The following is a 15,368-nucleotide window of genomic DNA, read 5'->3' on the forward strand; positions in this document are numbered from 1 at the left end:
TAAGTGGGTCTAGGAGAGTGACCGGATTGAATTGATTGTTGCGGAGTCTACCCAACACTCATGCTGATAAGATAATCTTCTCCGAAGATGGATTCAGCGCCTTGACTGCTATAGGTGTCAAATACACGTCAAAGGACACAAAACAGCAAGTACAGGCTTATGCAACAAAGGAAGTCATTCTTGCAGCCGGTGGTGTATTCACACCGCACTTGCTAATGTACTCTGGTATTGGACCAAAAGATGTCCTTGAGGCTGCTAGCATTTCTGTCAGAAAGGTAATCCCAAAACCATTCACATTGTGCATCTCTGTGCTGACGATTCCCGCTTCCAAGAATCTTCCCGCGGTAGGCTCCAATTTCCAAGACCATGTAGCCAACTACATGAACTTCGAGCTTGAGAACCTGAATCCTGAGAATATGGATGCCCTCAACACTAACGCGACCTTCAATCAAACTGCCTATGATCAATACCTGAAGTCGCATACCGGCCCTTACTCCGTCGGCAAAGCCAATGGCCTTGTCTTCATTGCACTCCAGCATTTCGACTCAAACTTCAACAAAACAGTCTCGAAACTGGAATCCCAGGATGCCTCCAAGTACCTACCCCCACGCTATGCCGCGGATGCTAAGCTCCTCGCCGGCTTCAAAGCGCAGCGCGCCATTCTCGCGAAACAGTTCTCTGGAACCTCTGCTGCGGTAGGCGAGCTTGTGATCCAGCCCTGGGGATTCTCCGGTATCGCGAACAACAAACCTCTCTCACGAGGCACCATCACACTCAACACCACGCATCCATCTGCCTACCCTATTGTCCAATGGAACACATTCCAAAATCCCATTGACGCTGATGTCATGGTTGCGCTTACCAGGTACAACCGCAAGCACTGGGCATCCGAAGAACTCTCTCAGTACAAGCCCGTTGAGACGGTGCCAGGCCCGCAGTACCAAACTGATACGGATATCATCCGAGGGGGTGTTATTTCTGGGTCGCTGCAACCTACATTTGCACATCCTAGTGGAGGATGCAGCATGATGCCAGAGAAGCTGGGGGGTTGTGTTAGTGATAAGTTGTTAGTGTATGGGGTCAAGCGCCTAAGTGTTGTGGACGCAAGCATCATTCCTATGATTCCAGCGGCGCATTTGCAAGCCACCATGTATGCGGTTGCTGAGAAGGCAGCTGATATTATCAAGAGTAGGATGTAAAAAGACAATGATAGGACATGGCTGGCACTCAGACTTGATCAGCCCAAAGTTTTTCCTCCCATTGTTATCGTTTTTAACAGTTGGTATCAGTGACCGCTTCAAGTTACTTCTAAAAAGAACACTCGCTGTCGAACAGGTGAGTACTATTCGTTTCCCAGACATAGATGAAGAGAAACTGATTTTCACCTATGAATTGAGCACATGGCGCGGTACGTTGTGCAATGCTGAGTATGTTTGTGCACCGATTCATGCAACATTGCGCCCAAATGGCACAGCTAGCTAGATTGACTAGTGGACTCTACCTTGTTGCCCACGTGCGCTGCACGAGCATAAAGCTGTGACATGACATAAGATAAAAAACTATCAGGAGAAGGAATTCCTAGGCTCTGCGCTGTATGTAAGCAAGCCCAGTGCCAAGTCACAATATCAGTGACAGTCGACATACGAACGCACAGGTGCTCGATCATCCAGCCCTATGGACTAGGCCACGAATAAGGTTTCCAATGAATTAGGAGGGTGTGATGAGTAAAAAGCGATCGTCAGTGACTGATATATAGTGGTAGGAGCTCGGACTCGACACGAACGCTCAACTGCCGATGGACTTGCTCGCGGGTGAGTGTACCGTGCCATCCCTCCACTCGCCGAGATGAACGATGGAAATAGGCGCGACGCACCGGCTGAAGAGGCCATCACATGGTTGATTCGCTCTTCTCTAACTTGATTCGCTCGTCTTCTGGAAGACGGCTTGCAAGCTAGATGTGGAGTCAGCATGCCAGTGGTGCCATGGTGCGTGCACGAATCCCGATGATGTCCCCGCCTAGTGTATGCCTGAATGCCAGAAATAAATTGGACGTGTCGAGCCGAGCTGCTATGCCGTCGTAGTAGCGGGGCATTCGGGTTCGTGAAACTCTTCTGTGGGTGTGGTACTAGCTGTGATGGCGATGTCGATCATAGAAGTGGAAGCATGGCATCCGGATAGTAGGAGTAGTGAAAAAGAAGACAGAGTTTGAGAAAGCCGAGAGTCACTTATCTTGGTCATAGATTTGTGTAAACGTATGGGGTATGTGATGGGTGCTGGACTTGCTTTTTTGAGCACCACGTGTAATGAGGGGGCCGAAGGCTGATGAATTGGAAAGGCTTCCGGGGGAGGTTTGCAATGCATACCCGTTGAAAGACCATGGGGAGCAAAAGGTGACGAGAATAGTCTCGATTCGTTCTGACAAGCTCAAGCGAATCTAGGAGTCTCGCTTCCGAGGAACCAAACGATGTGTTGAGAGACAAAAGGGGACATGGATCGACTTGGCCATGTGCTGGACTGTCCAATGAGGTGCGGTAGCGGCCACCAGACGGGAAAACAAATTCGTTTCTACATACAGTAGGCGCTGAGGTTAGCGGAATATCATCTTCTAGGCCGTACCCCACATGCTGTAGGTCCATGTGGTGCTGACAGTATTAGGAGATGAGCTCATGTTGTGGTGGTGGTTGTTTTGGTGGCCTGGCGTTGGTGGGAGGTTCCGAATAAGTAAAACCCTGTCGGTTGAGAGACTACGTCAGCCAACTACGCGTCGCATAGATGATGGTAAACAAGGTACCCGAAGGATGATTAGTGTTTCGACGGTTGGAGTACGTAACGGGTGTATGCAGTCGTCAGTACCATGGGCCAGGAAATTGTGACCGGGGAGGCGGCTGTAGTGGAATGATGTTGACAGGGAAGATTCGACAAGCTGAGGACATTGGGACCAGGTCCTTTAATCAAGGTTACTGATGGAGACTTTGGTGTACATAGTTAGATGCAGCTTACGGACATTTTGTGGCGGAAGTGGAGCACATCACGGTACGCCCGCGTAGGCGTACCCGGTCCTGACGAGCAGTGGGCATGTACAGTACCTGAGGGTAGGCTATATCGGGCTTACTGCTTACTCGGCCGTGTATGGAAGAATGCACAAGATGCTGACGAGTGGCGGACCGATGACAACATGTCGATACGGACGGATCAAGTTCAACGGCGAGTGGGTGGGCTCAATGGGCTCAAAGGATGGGCGGAGAGATGAAGGATGAAGGCACGAGAGCGGCAAGGTTATTCGTTGTCGGTATACACGATGACTAGGGTGGGCCATGCCGATTGGCCGTCGATCCGCCGCGCTTCGCCACAGCCGGCATATCTGGATGCTGGACCCTTCCATCTCGCAACGACGACACGCGACAATGGCGTTTGGGCAGGAAATTGTATACACGGAATCAGTGGCTTGCAGAATTGTGTTGATGCACAGTAGATGACGCCGTCAGGTTTCCAGACTATCGGCTCATGACTTGGCCTCCAAATCAAAAGCGACTCGCGAGTAGCCGGCTCTGAGCGAAGACGCCAGTGTCGGCACTACTGTACAGCCACCCCGTCTAAGCATGACAATTGGCCAGCACATGATTCTCGCTCTATCCACTGATGAGCCGCAGCAACATGTTGCCTGAACCCAGCAATTCTGGCTCCACCATCAGCTCGCGACTACTGGTCCATTTACCCACTGTCGTTTAATGTACCAGCAAGTCACTGTGCGAGTTGACTGCGGCCAATGTACATGGCACCGGGACCCCTGCGGGCGGAACCGACACCAGCCAGTACCCGCTACGGAGCTGCCGTCAACGTCTTCCAATCGTGCTGCACAGCGAGCATCTGTACATGCGCATAGACGTGACCCTCCGCCATGGCAAGTCCCACAGGGATTCGAGCCTTTTCGTGCACGGCGCAGCTGGAGAACGCGGGTCGAGACGTTGCTCTCCCTGAAGGATGGTTATATTCCTTTCGTTTCCAGCCCAGTACCTGCTCACCAGGACGCTGGTGACGCTCGTTCCTCAGTCTTATCCTACCATTAATCTCCAAATACCCAACAACTTCGAAACACATCTGCCGCCGCCATGAGATCCCCACCACCCGATGTCCTTGCCACATGGCCCAAGCCGAACTATCTCGACCCCGTCACTAGAGGACCGAGCTTGATGATTGTCGAGTTGACTCTGCTACCCATTGCTATGATCGTCGTCTTCCTTCGACTCTGGGTTCGAATATCATGGCTGAAGAAGAGCTGGTATGACGACTATCTCATGATTGTGGCCATGATCTTCAGTATCGGTAGGTAAGAAAAGCCTGCAGTGACACATGCAATAGCTGACTTGCAACCCAGGCACCACAGTCATTGTCATCATGGCATCCCAACTGTACGGTTGGGACCGCCATGCATGGGACCTAACTCCGCATGAGATGATGGTCGGGCGACAGGTACGACAGTGTGCAACTCGTATCACCACTAGCTGATGCTAATCAACCTAGGCGTCCATTGCAGGTCAAACCCTATTCGTCCTCGCCTCCTCTACCGTCAAGATGTCCATTCTCGTGTCTTACTTTCGCATCGCACCAGAGAAGTCGCTCTTCCGAAAGCTCGTCTGGGCCACCTTCGCCTTCGTGTTTGCTGCCTTTGTTGTTTTCATGGTTGCACTATGGGTGCAATGCATGTAAGTATACCCTGCCCATATCCCCATATCCATGGTCAGTGCTGACCATCATAGCCCAATCTCCAGCTACTGGGAACTGAGATCCGACCACCGTGACTGTATCCCAGAAGGACCCCCACTGGTCGTACAAAGTGTCCTTAACGTAGTTACCGACTTCATCATCTACGCCTTGCCAGTTCCGACGCTCTTCTCGCTTTCTCTTCCATGGACTCAACGCATTGGACTCGTCGTTCTCTTCTCCGTCGGCGGCGTCATTGTCGTTGCTAGCAGCTTCCGAGCGTACTGGGTACACTACACCCTCTTCAAAACATACGATGCCACATGGGAAGGATATCAGATTTGGGTGTGGACTGCGGTAGAAACAAACGTCGGCGTCATCTGCGGGTGCATCCCAGCGCTCAAGCCACTGCTCTTCCCGAACCGAGCGAGACAACAAGGATCGAGGTACGGATACGGCTCGCAAAACAGCAGAAGGAAGGAGAAAGTCACGCCAGTCCTCGACCAGGTCGAGCTGGACACGCGTAAACTCACAGAGAATGACGACTCGCAGCTGGGGACTGAGATCATCTCAGTACACCATGCTCCGTCGGAACGACCGATGAGTGGTGATACGCACAACACAGATAAGAGTCGTTACGATATCGATATAGAGCAGCAAAAAGTTTACATGTACTGATTGCGCTGTGCAGCACATAATTTCTACCTTTACCCATTTCAATACTCGCTTGCGTTGGGCGTGTGATGTTCATGATTTCTGATGGGTCACGTGTACAAAGCTCGGCTCTCCACATGTTGATCTCTCCCCTCGCTGTCTCTCTTTCCTTGCTCTTTCTCATTATCGATAGTCTTTGGAATACTGTACGATAGGTGGGCATTCTCTCCATGTTAGCGATTTCATCTTGTCTGGGCGGCTAAGTGTGCGATGAGGTGCAGAATCCCATGGTATCCACTTGCATGGCGTTTAGCAAGATAGCAGGTAATGCGACCAACCATCATCACTTGGGTTCATACTGTCAAGCTCGGCAGGGTTGCTATTCTCTTACTGTGTGTTATGGCTGGCGGTCGGGTCGCGGTTGAAGTGGTGTGCACTGATCAGATGGCAGTTTACTTTTGCGCGTAACATCGGCTGCGCCCCGTCCGGGTGGCAGATGCGTCCAAGCAACTGCGAGAGCCCTTGCGTTTTGTCGAATCCTGACTCAAGACAGTCTATTCTGAAGCTCTTTGCTGTCTCATCTCGGTCAATTGGAACCCGGGGGTGCTTACTGCCGAAGTCATCACTATGCGACGAACATCATCTCTCACGGCTTGTCCTTCAATGCCGTGTGTGTAAAACGTCGTACCCGGCGAACATGAACGAGAAGAAAGATAATGGTTCGAGCATGGTGCGACGGCTGCTCCTTTTCTTTTTTGTTTCTGCCTGGACCCTGGAGGACTGGATGACGTAACGATATTGGAGCCCTTCACTGTCCGGCGTCGCATTCACAGCCATCGGCAGCCCTCGCAATCTCAGGCATAGCAAGGCTGGGGACGGCCATGGTGAGGAGCCAGCGCATGGATATTTCAGGTTTCGGGATGACGACTGCATCGCAATGTGCAGAATATCTTTCGTCATCGCAACTTTGCAAATAGCCATCTATCCGTGGCCCGTGGACGCGGCAGCAGGCATCGCATTGTGCTCGAGTCGCCGGCACTCCTGTGTGTGCAGTCTGGAAGGGCGCGAGAAGGCTTTCAAGTATCAGGAAGCAGTCCCGAGAGCGCGGGCGGCTGGGCCTCAAACGTTGGCGTGGGAACTAGTTGGCACAGCTGCAGGGCTGGCCTCGGGAAGTTTGAAGCTCGGCACCAGCTATTCGGCACCCATGCTTGCAGAGAGCTGCGGTATGACATCTACAGACAGCTGTTCACCGTTCACCGCTTCTAGCGCGCATGGTGAAAGTTGCTCAATCGCAGCACATTTGCATCCTTCTTGGAGCCCGTGTGCGGCACGACTGCAAACGTCCAGGTAGCGTGGCTGGCGGCGACGGCCGTTACAAGAATATGCCCAGGGGACAAGGCAAAATTAAAAAACCAACGCTTGGAGTAGCAGACCCTCGTCCCAAACGTCACAGCCGCCGCCCAGTGCTTCGACGCACGACCGCTCTCTGTCCGGGTCTACCTCATTGATGCGATTTCCGGCCCTCCCAGGGCTGCACATGGCAACATGGCGTCAAGTTGGCAGTGCGTTCAGGTGCTAGCCTGTCTCTATCCCGTTTAATGCCAGCGCACCGTGCGTCCCAGGGCGGCCAGGTGCTCTCACTACTCACTTGCACATTCACACGGCGCAAGCGAAAAGGAACCCGAGCAACGTACCCTGCTCGAGTCACGCTTACTATTATAAGCCTTAGGTACCTCGTCACTTCTCATGCACTTCCCATTGTCTCTCCATAACTGAACTCCTCACCAACCTCAACAATGTGGTCGCGCCTCTTGCCCATACTGGCTCTGTCCTCGCTCGCAGCATCGGCGCCTACTCTTTGCATGTGTGATGAGCTCCCAGTATGCATTGTTGGTGCCGGCCCCGCAGGCCTAGCTGCGGCAGCCCGGTTAGAAGAGAAGGGTATCAAGGCCGTCATGTTTGACCGTCAACCAGAAGTTGGTGGTAAATGTCAAGCTTGGTACGACCAGGAGTAAGTGTTGCACAGCATCCGCCTTTACGCGCACTAGACGCGGCTGACCACCCACCCAGAGGCACCTTCCACCCCCTCGGCGCCGCCTTTCTCTCCAATGCAAGCTATCCAGACACTCTGAGTATCCTCAACGAGACGAATGTTCCAATTCAATCCTTTGCGCTCGCAGGCGCCCGCGAAATGTTCCGGTACAACTACACAACTGGCAGCATCGACCCAAACCCCGCAATCAGTCCCGTGTTTACAGCTACCGTGTCTGCGGAGATTCCGAGGTACATGGCGTTGTGGAATGAGCGCTTCCGGCCGATCAGCGCTGTGAACTACAAGGTACGTCTTTTCCGTGGCGTGCGCCCCATTTCACGAAACCCGGTAGGCTAATGCAGGAACAGGATGGTGTGCCAGAAGAATTTACTGTCTCAGGCGCCGAATGGTTCCGCCAAAACAACTTCACGGCGCTCCCAATTCTTTTGGTAAATCCGGTTGCGTTATATGGTTACGGCGATATCAACATCGTACCTGCAGTACGTCATCATCCCAGCTTTTTTTTTGCAGGGATCGCGCATGCATACACTAACACGTGACTAGCTCTACATCTTGCAGTACTTCACTCCAGATATCCTTACGGCCTTTGTCGGACTGCACAGCGTCTATTACTTGGACTTTCATAAGATGTTCGTCGAATTTGCAAAGAACAAAGTTTGCACAACCGACATTCTCACTTCATCCGAGGTCCGCTGCATCGATCGGTCCGGCAAGAACCCTGTCGTGTCTTACACTACGCCCAGCAACAACTACGTCGCTTGGAAGAAGCAAGAGTGCAAAGAGGTCATCTTGGCCTTCCCGCCGAACATCGACAACTTGGAGCGTGCCGGATTAGACATGACCGAGGTTGAACATGCGACCTTCCAGAACGTCACGACGCATCAGTACTACTCCTCGGCTGTTGAGCTGGAGCTTCCCTTTGGTGTATCCTACATCGCCAACGCCACAAACGACACAGTCCCACCACCAAACGACGGTGAACCGGTAGCTGTACTGCACTTGACTGAATCGTCCAACGTCTCGGTAGCCTGGTCATGGGGTCCTTATGAATTCCAGACCGAAGAGGCCGCGCGACAATTGCTCAAAAAGAGTCTGTCAGAAGTCAACAAGGACCCGCGCAACGCCAATGCAACGTCTCGCCCTGTCACCGACTCCGACGTGAAGGCGTTCCGCAAGTGGGACTACTTTCCCCATTTCGGAAGCAAGGCGCTTTGCGAGGGGGCCTACGCCAAGCTTATTGATCTTCAAGGCCAGAAGAAGACCTACTATGCCAGTGGACTTAGCGGCATGGAAATAGTCGAATGGGCCGTGAGGGGTGGACGCGAAGTTGTTGATACCTACTTTTAGGATTTGACGCTTCACATCTTCCCACACAACGCGGCTGGACGATCAGAAGCGTAAGCTTTGTTTCTTCACCCTGCGATACCCCTGCAGGCAGTCTCTTCTCTCCTGGGGCTGCCTAGTATACGAATTTCCTTTCTCGACACTGCAAAACCACAAGATCCGCCATGTACATTGAGCCTTTTCGCTGTATACCTTTGGGGCGGATAGCCTCCACATCATGTTACGATGTTACGGCTTTTTTTCTTACTTTCTAGAGATGATACCTATGCGCTCTTCGCTGAGCGCACGACTGTACCTCGGTCACCACCTGGGATCTTAATGATTACGACCAGTCCTTCGGGGCTATCTAATGTTAATGCAACTTGCCACCCTACCGATACGGCATGGCATGGGAGATGTATATAGCTGAGATGGAATATTGGGGAGAAATACAATTCACCTGCCCTTCTTACTACCCTCCGAACACATGCAATTTGTTTAGCACGCCAAGCTATGATGAAGACCGCACGCAGATTGGCTCACTGTCGAAGAAATTTTTGAGCGATGTATACCGTGCAATTGAGCTGCAGTGGTGTAAATCCATCGCACAGCAATCTCCAAGTGTATCTGCTGTAGCGAGAGGCCAATAAATTTCACCGGTCTTGTGGTAAGTGCGCAACGTTGCTGCTAACCAAATTCAAATGGGTATTGATTGCAGTCTCTTTCTACTCGAGAAGGTCGATGTATGTACTATGGCCTATTTGGATGACAGGAAGCTACAAGGTGTTGAAGTTTCACACAATCTTCAAAGTCCGTTATGTCTTGTTTAGCGTGTTGGGCCTGAGTATCTAAAGAACGAACGCACGGCTTCATCATTGTATATAGCTCGAGTATGCAGACATGTATACATACTACCAAAGGTAGGGGGCAATAAGCCCGGCTTGACTCGAACAAGCGTCTTGCACACGAATTTTACCAGGTCAGTCCCTAGTAAGCTAGATCATTCTCAAACCAATCACTTGGTGGGTTGCAGAGGGTTGCAGACACAACAAATAGGGCGGAGAGTGTAGATGTTTTGCCACTGGACTGCGGATCGGGGTGAATTGATGGTAGGATTGTTGAGCGAAGATATGCAGTTTTGAGTAAAGGAGAAGCGTAGGTATAGGAAAGAAGGAGGGAGAGCGAGAAAAAGGGGAGACTAATGGGAGAGATGGGAGACAAAACAGGGGGACCCAGAAAGGAACATGACTTTTGATGAAAATCCATTCGTCACCCATTGACTTCGCGCACACCCTTATAGGAAACCAAACGCCATTCTATACCGTGAGTTTATTCCAAACGCCCTTCTATAACTCCCGATCTTGTTTCTCATCTGACCATTTACGACACCACAATCATATCCTCGTTTCGCCATAGCCAAGCGTCTTGACACCATCCTCGAATCGTATAGCCTCATCCACAGACTCCATCGGCCCGCCCCATGTGACAACGCCTCTGGTATCAATGGCGTACGATCCACCAAGCTGCCACCGACATGCGCCTTCTCCAACCTGTTGGCCCCACACCCCCTCATTCTTCCGGAGCATGACCTGATTGAACCCATTCCTGGGATGCAATACGTGGCCCCAAGTCGAAATACCTAGGCCCCATATTGCATATAAATCTCGCTCCTGATCTACTATGACATCGACGTTCCAGGCCCCACCGATTCTCTTGACCCAGTCTGCTGTGGCATCAGGCGTGCAGTGCGATATGGCAATGAAGTGAATCGACGTATGGCGGTTTGCGAGGACGCGGAGACGGACGAAGAGCTTCTCGGCGACTTTTGTCATTGTCAGTATGTGTCCCTGAACTGAAGCAGCGTATCCCCCAGAAGCCTTGACAACATAGGACTTACATGGACACCCGCAAAACCTCAAAAACAGCAGCACAACTGGTCTTCCATCTGCACTCGGGAACGGTAGCTTGGCGTGTGTTTGCGCCTTCTCTCCTACGCGCGGTGGCTTGCGAACGGGGTTCTGAGGAGGTGGCGGCGTCGTCCAACTCTGAAAGGCCTTTGGTACTCCCCACTGTACATTCGCAAAGTAGCCTGTATCGCCCCCATCTGCGCCATTGGTGTTCCCCTTTTTCGCGTTCCCACCCCCGTTGCCGAACAAACCATCGGTTTTGGGGAGGGATAGGTTTCCTAAGCCGGCTTTGCGCAGAGCGAGCTTTGTGCCTAGTGAATTGAGCATCTTATCTTGCACCCCCTATTCTCCAGTAGTAATGCGCGTTGTCGTATGTTCAGAGGGTGGATATCAATCTGGAATCCTCGTTTCACGACGGACCGAGAGCGTGTGGAGTCGTGGTCTCGTGCCAACCGTGTCCTTAGCAATGCAATATTGGCGCGAGAAGATTAGCGGAGGCGACAGCTTATATTAGTCCGGGTGATAGGCAAAGGAAAGACGCCGTTGAGCGGAACCCGGGAGCCGATATGTGTGCGAGTGTGCCAACAACATAGTGCTGACTTGTAGCAAAGTCGTGTTGCGCGCCATGCACCTGAAACAACGTGGCACGGACGCCGTAGCAGACGTCCGAAGAGATGATCCGGGCTGCCCTAGCCCATCTCACATGATGTCATGCTTTGCAACATGTGTTACTTTTGTGTGTTCAGCAGTGTGAAGTTTGCAATGAAGTTTGCAACCCTTTCGTCGCAATTTGGTCGCGCTATCACGTGTGTGACGACGCTGCAACAGGCAGGTGGGGATGCACCTTCCAAGGTTGTACGATCATCGTATATTACACTAAACCCGTCGCTGCCTCAAGGGCCAAAGCAAATAGTAGATGCTAAAAAGAAATCGGTATCATCGCAGGCGCAAAGGTAACAGCAACACGCGTCGGGTATCTCATGGTACAGAACGCAACCAATCTTCGCTCGCGCCACTCATATCTAACGTGGAGTCTCCAGTACCCACACAACCAAAGAAAGGGAAAAAAATGGAATCATCGCTTGTATGCGAAAATCGTCTTGCACTCCAGTAAAGTGCGGCGCCTGACGCACTCGTCCAGAATCTCTTCGTCTTCCCACCACCACTTTGGCTCGCCTGGGACGTCATCGACAAAGCTACCCCAAATATCCTTCCAGAAGGCGCGGCCAATGATTGTTGACAGCTCCTGGTCGACAGTGGCCGAAGTTGGGTCGAAAGCGCATGGTAGTGTCGTATTCTGATCATTGGCCTGATCAACAACTTCGAATCCCGCATCTGCTAGCCAGCCAGGAACCAGCAGACACGGTTTTGAGCATCTGAAATCCCGCTCAAGGTTGATTGAAAGCCGATCCTCGATCCACATGCGCATCCGCGGGCCGGCGGTTTGACGTGCAGGTGCTGCGTCCATGATTCTGATTTCCAAAAAGCCACCGGGAGCCAACAGCTTGTGACACTCGCTGAACACTTCGGGTAATTTAGCAGACGGCATCAGGGACGGCAACGTCGACGCCCTTATATGCGAGAAATAATGCTCGGGGTAAGGGAGCGGGACGATGCCGAATTTGCGCACCGTCAGGTAGGACACGTTTCCAGGTAAGGGGAAAGGTCGCTGGGGTTTTGTCGTAAGGAAATGCACAGTTTGAGAGGGATGCATAGCCGACAGTTGGTATACCTCAGCTGATCTCAACCGTTAGAGCTTGCACGACAGCGTGACGCAAGGGCACAACATGGACTTACAAAGATTCCCATACAGCTCCAGGATTCTGCCTGTGTTGCATTCTGACTGAGGGGCAATCGTAGGTCGCCCCAGGTTTTGCATATGAAACCCGGTGAGCAACCACAGCTGTTTCTCAAGAGCCAGCTAGTTAATGATGAGCAAAGGTGTTCCGAGAGTGAACAAGAGCAAGACTAACCTCTTCGTCGGCCTCTTCGCTGGCCACTTGATTCCAGTCTTCCTTAATTCTATCAAGTATGACTTTTGGGCCGGCGCCTTCCATCCTGCGGATGAAACGCTGGAATCGAGAGAGCTCCATTGTGCTGCTATGAGCCGTAGCGACTTTTGCAGGAGTAGTACGAGGGGTAGGCATCAACTGCATCCCTGTGGGCACTCCTCGCGGAGTAAGCGCTTGCCATTGCGAGAAAGGCTTGCAAGAGAGATTGGAATTTGTGTTGCTGGTTTCTGTGGAAGCGCGCTGCTTCTCGTCTGGGGTTCTCTCTTCCTGGAAGCTGTCGTGCAGCTCCAACGCCTCTAGCTTGAGGTCCTCCTCATTCACTACATGCGGTAGACAGCTGCGAAAGTTGAGTACGGCAACGGATATGGCCGGATTGCTACTGACCTGCTCTCCTTTTTTTTCAAACCCGGACATGGCGTAGATAGCGAGCCATGGTTTTCTGGAGTGGCCGAGCCAGGCCGGGTTCTGCTTGTTGCGAAAGAAGTTGGACTGACGCGTTGTGAATGAGGGGTATCGTCTCTGCTGTCGACGGTAGCAGGAGTATATACTTCTCTTCGATCATCTACCCAAGGTAATCAGCACGAGGCGAAGGCCAACGGATGCTTGGCTACTTACGTGAGATGCGCGACCTAGTAGAGTCGGTTCGTCGAGAAGATATATCACCATCAAGCTCCGACAATTGATCTTTTGAATGCAAAGAATCGCCCGAGGGCAGAGTGGAAGATAGCGAGCTTGTGTAGGTCCAGCTGGGCTGCAAGACGGGATCCTTGAAGTGGAGGGCGAGCTGCGAGTCGAGGTTTTGAGTGACGGCATTGATGGTCTTCTGCGAGGCTGTAGTCTTGCTAGTGGATGGTCGCAGTATCTTTGGCTTGATGCTCTTTGCCTTCTTCAAGCTGGCGGACCACCATTGTTCGCGTTCGGTGGAGTCTGAACTCGTCGAACTCTGGGATCCAATGGACGTGTTGATGGAAGAGGCGGTGACGGACCGCTGCCTCGCCTTGCGCTCTTTCCGAGCGCCAAAGGTTTCCGTCTCTTGCTCCAGGAGGAGTTCGGTCGCAAACATGTTCAGTCAATGTCAGGAGATCAAGTGGGGTGCAGCGGGGCTATGCCGACTCGAGGATCTGTCGAGATGGGAGTGGGTGATGGACATGAGGCTATCAATAACTCTAATCGAGGGAGATGGCCCGAACAGGCGGATCGGTAACAGACACCAACCAAGCACCTGGGCGGGTGGTGTTGCAACCCTCAAGTGAGCAGGTACACAACGGTACCTTTGTTCCCACCGTATCTGCCCATTCGAAACATTGTCGCACGACCCGGACGTGGCGTTATTGACCTATTAAAGACTACTATCAGGGCACCCCCGAAGTGACTACGTGCGCTAGTGGGCAGCAGCCGTGCTTTTGATGCACCGTGCACAAGCACTGGGCGCACCGTGAGCAGTCGGAATGTCGACGGTATCTATGCATCCACACGTGGTGAGAGCGTGCAAGCCATCTGCATTTGATCGCGTTCTCATGGGAAAAAGCAAGCCAGCATCGAGTACAATGAGTGCATGTGGCTAGCCCGTCGGACTTGCCTATCTTCCATGTCTCCGAGGGGTCGGCGTTTCTGTGCAAAGTTTGAGTGGGAAACGCTTGTGGCTGGCTATATTACGAACTTGTCAAATGACGACTGCTGGGGAGCGACCGATGTGAGACCGCCAGCAAGAGTCTGGCTCCCGCGGGGGAGGATGATCACGACTACGTATGTAAATAAGGATTCTTTGCTTGCCAGCACCAGCACCAGCACCAGCACCAGCACCAGCACCACGCAATGCTCCACCTGCCTAACGGTCTCAGTGAGGCGGAGGCACGAAGCCGGTGGAACCAAGGCGTCGGCGCGAACTGTCTAACTATAGGAGACGAATTGGTCGCAGCAGCAGCAAAACAAACAACAGCAAAGAGTAAAGAGGTCATTTTGAACTGACTAGACCGTATGCAGTTGTGCAGTAACTTGGCAGCGGGACGAGATCTGGGATTCCCTCGCTGGCCACTCAGTAGCTGCGGCGCCTGATCTGCGTCGGAAGTGCCCTGACTAGCCCGGGTTAGCGCCAATCCAAGCCCCTGACTCGCTTGTGTCGAGCTACCTTCCACCAGAGCACCAGCCTAGACCAAACACCATCGTTGCCCATCTCCACCCTGTCCATGCCTGACAACGCTCCTGCCGCCGTCGAGCCGGCGTGTGCTACGCCGAGCCCTTTGTCTCACCCAGGTCGCGTCGCTTTTTGGCTGCACCCATGGCCCATATTGTTGCTCCCTTTGCTGTGCTTGTGAATCTGCCTTTTGTCTAGGCCAAAGCTAACACCCGCCGCCCTGTCACCTGTACTGTAGCACCTCTGCAGCGCCCTTTGCTTATGGCGACAATCTGACATATCGCACCTCGATACCCTTCACACCATATCCGTCTTTAGTCAGCCATTGTCCATGTTTGCTTCTACTTTGCCGCCCGCACGACACATATAGGCTGCCGAGGCCAATCTCAACCGTTCTCCTGTTACCCTACGTGACAAGGATCCCTATCGTCAGGTGTCGCTCGTGTCCCAACCTGTGACTATGGACTCTATTCGCAATTCAATCGACTCGTTCAACGACTATGTGGGCAAGTCGACATTCGGCTCCGTCTTTCGCCTCGGAGGCTCCGGACATGTACGTTGAACGAGGCTGGGCATGCCTCCGA

General features: G+C 52.5%; 5 protein-coding genes across 5 annotated transcripts; 3 read left to right on the top strand and 2 right to left on the bottom strand.

The window, feature by feature from the left end:
• Positions 1–215: 215 nt before the first annotated feature.
• On the top strand, positions 216–1,199 carry PtrM4_012870 (uncharacterized protein; the record flags this gene model as incomplete). Its single annotated transcript, XM_066103076.1, has 2 exons — positions 216–275; positions 333–1,199. 2 exons carry the CDS (start codon positions 216–218, stop codon positions 1,197–1,199), a joined length of 927 nt encoding a protein of 308 aa, XP_065965278.1.
• A 2,910-nt stretch (positions 1,200–4,109) lies between these two features.
• Positions 4,110–5,379, top strand: PtrM4_012880 (uncharacterized protein; the record flags this gene model as incomplete). The annotated part of the gene is made up of 4 exons (XM_001931218.2): positions 4,110–4,323; positions 4,376–4,470; positions 4,522–4,703; positions 4,758–5,379. 4 exons carry the CDS (start codon positions 4,110–4,112, stop codon positions 5,377–5,379), a joined length of 1,113 nt encoding a protein of 370 aa, XP_001931253.1.
• Positions 5,380–7,151: 1,772 nt separating this feature from the next.
• PtrM4_012890 (NAD-binding-8 multi-domain protein) lies at positions 7,152–8,755 on the top strand (the record flags this gene model as incomplete). Its single annotated transcript, XM_001931219.2, has 4 exons — positions 7,152–7,366; positions 7,426–7,693; positions 7,756–7,887; positions 7,952–8,755. 4 exons carry the CDS (start codon positions 7,152–7,154, stop codon positions 8,753–8,755), a joined length of 1,419 nt encoding a protein of 472 aa, XP_001931254.1.
• A 1,370-nt stretch (positions 8,756–10,125) lies between these two features.
• PtrM4_012900 (AhpC-TSA-2 domain containing protein) lies at positions 10,126–10,965 on the bottom strand (the record flags this gene model as incomplete). The annotated part of the gene is made up of 2 exons (XM_001931220.2): positions 10,126–10,553; positions 10,629–10,965. The coding sequence occupies 2 exons, from the start codon at positions 10,963–10,965 to the stop codon at positions 10,126–10,128; spliced, it is 765 nt and encodes a 254-aa protein (XP_001931255.1).
• A 748-nt stretch (positions 10,966–11,713) lies between these two features.
• On the bottom strand, positions 11,714–13,713 carry PtrM4_012910 (uncharacterized protein; the record flags this gene model as incomplete). The annotated part of the gene is made up of 5 exons (XM_066103077.1): positions 11,714–12,375; positions 12,436–12,559; positions 12,612–12,987; positions 13,035–13,212; positions 13,266–13,713. 5 exons carry the CDS (start codon positions 13,711–13,713, stop codon positions 11,714–11,716), a joined length of 1,788 nt encoding a protein of 595 aa, XP_065965279.1.
• Between the last annotated feature and the right edge of the window lie 1,655 nt (positions 13,714–15,368).

The sequence above is a fragment of the Pyrenophora tritici-repentis genome, chromosome 1 (genome assembly GCF_003171515.1).
Source record: "Pyrenophora tritici-repentis strain M4 chromosome 1, whole genome shotgun sequence".
In the NCBI taxonomy this organism is placed as follows: Eukaryota; Fungi; Ascomycota; class Dothideomycetes; order Pleosporales; family Pleosporaceae; genus Pyrenophora; species Pyrenophora tritici-repentis.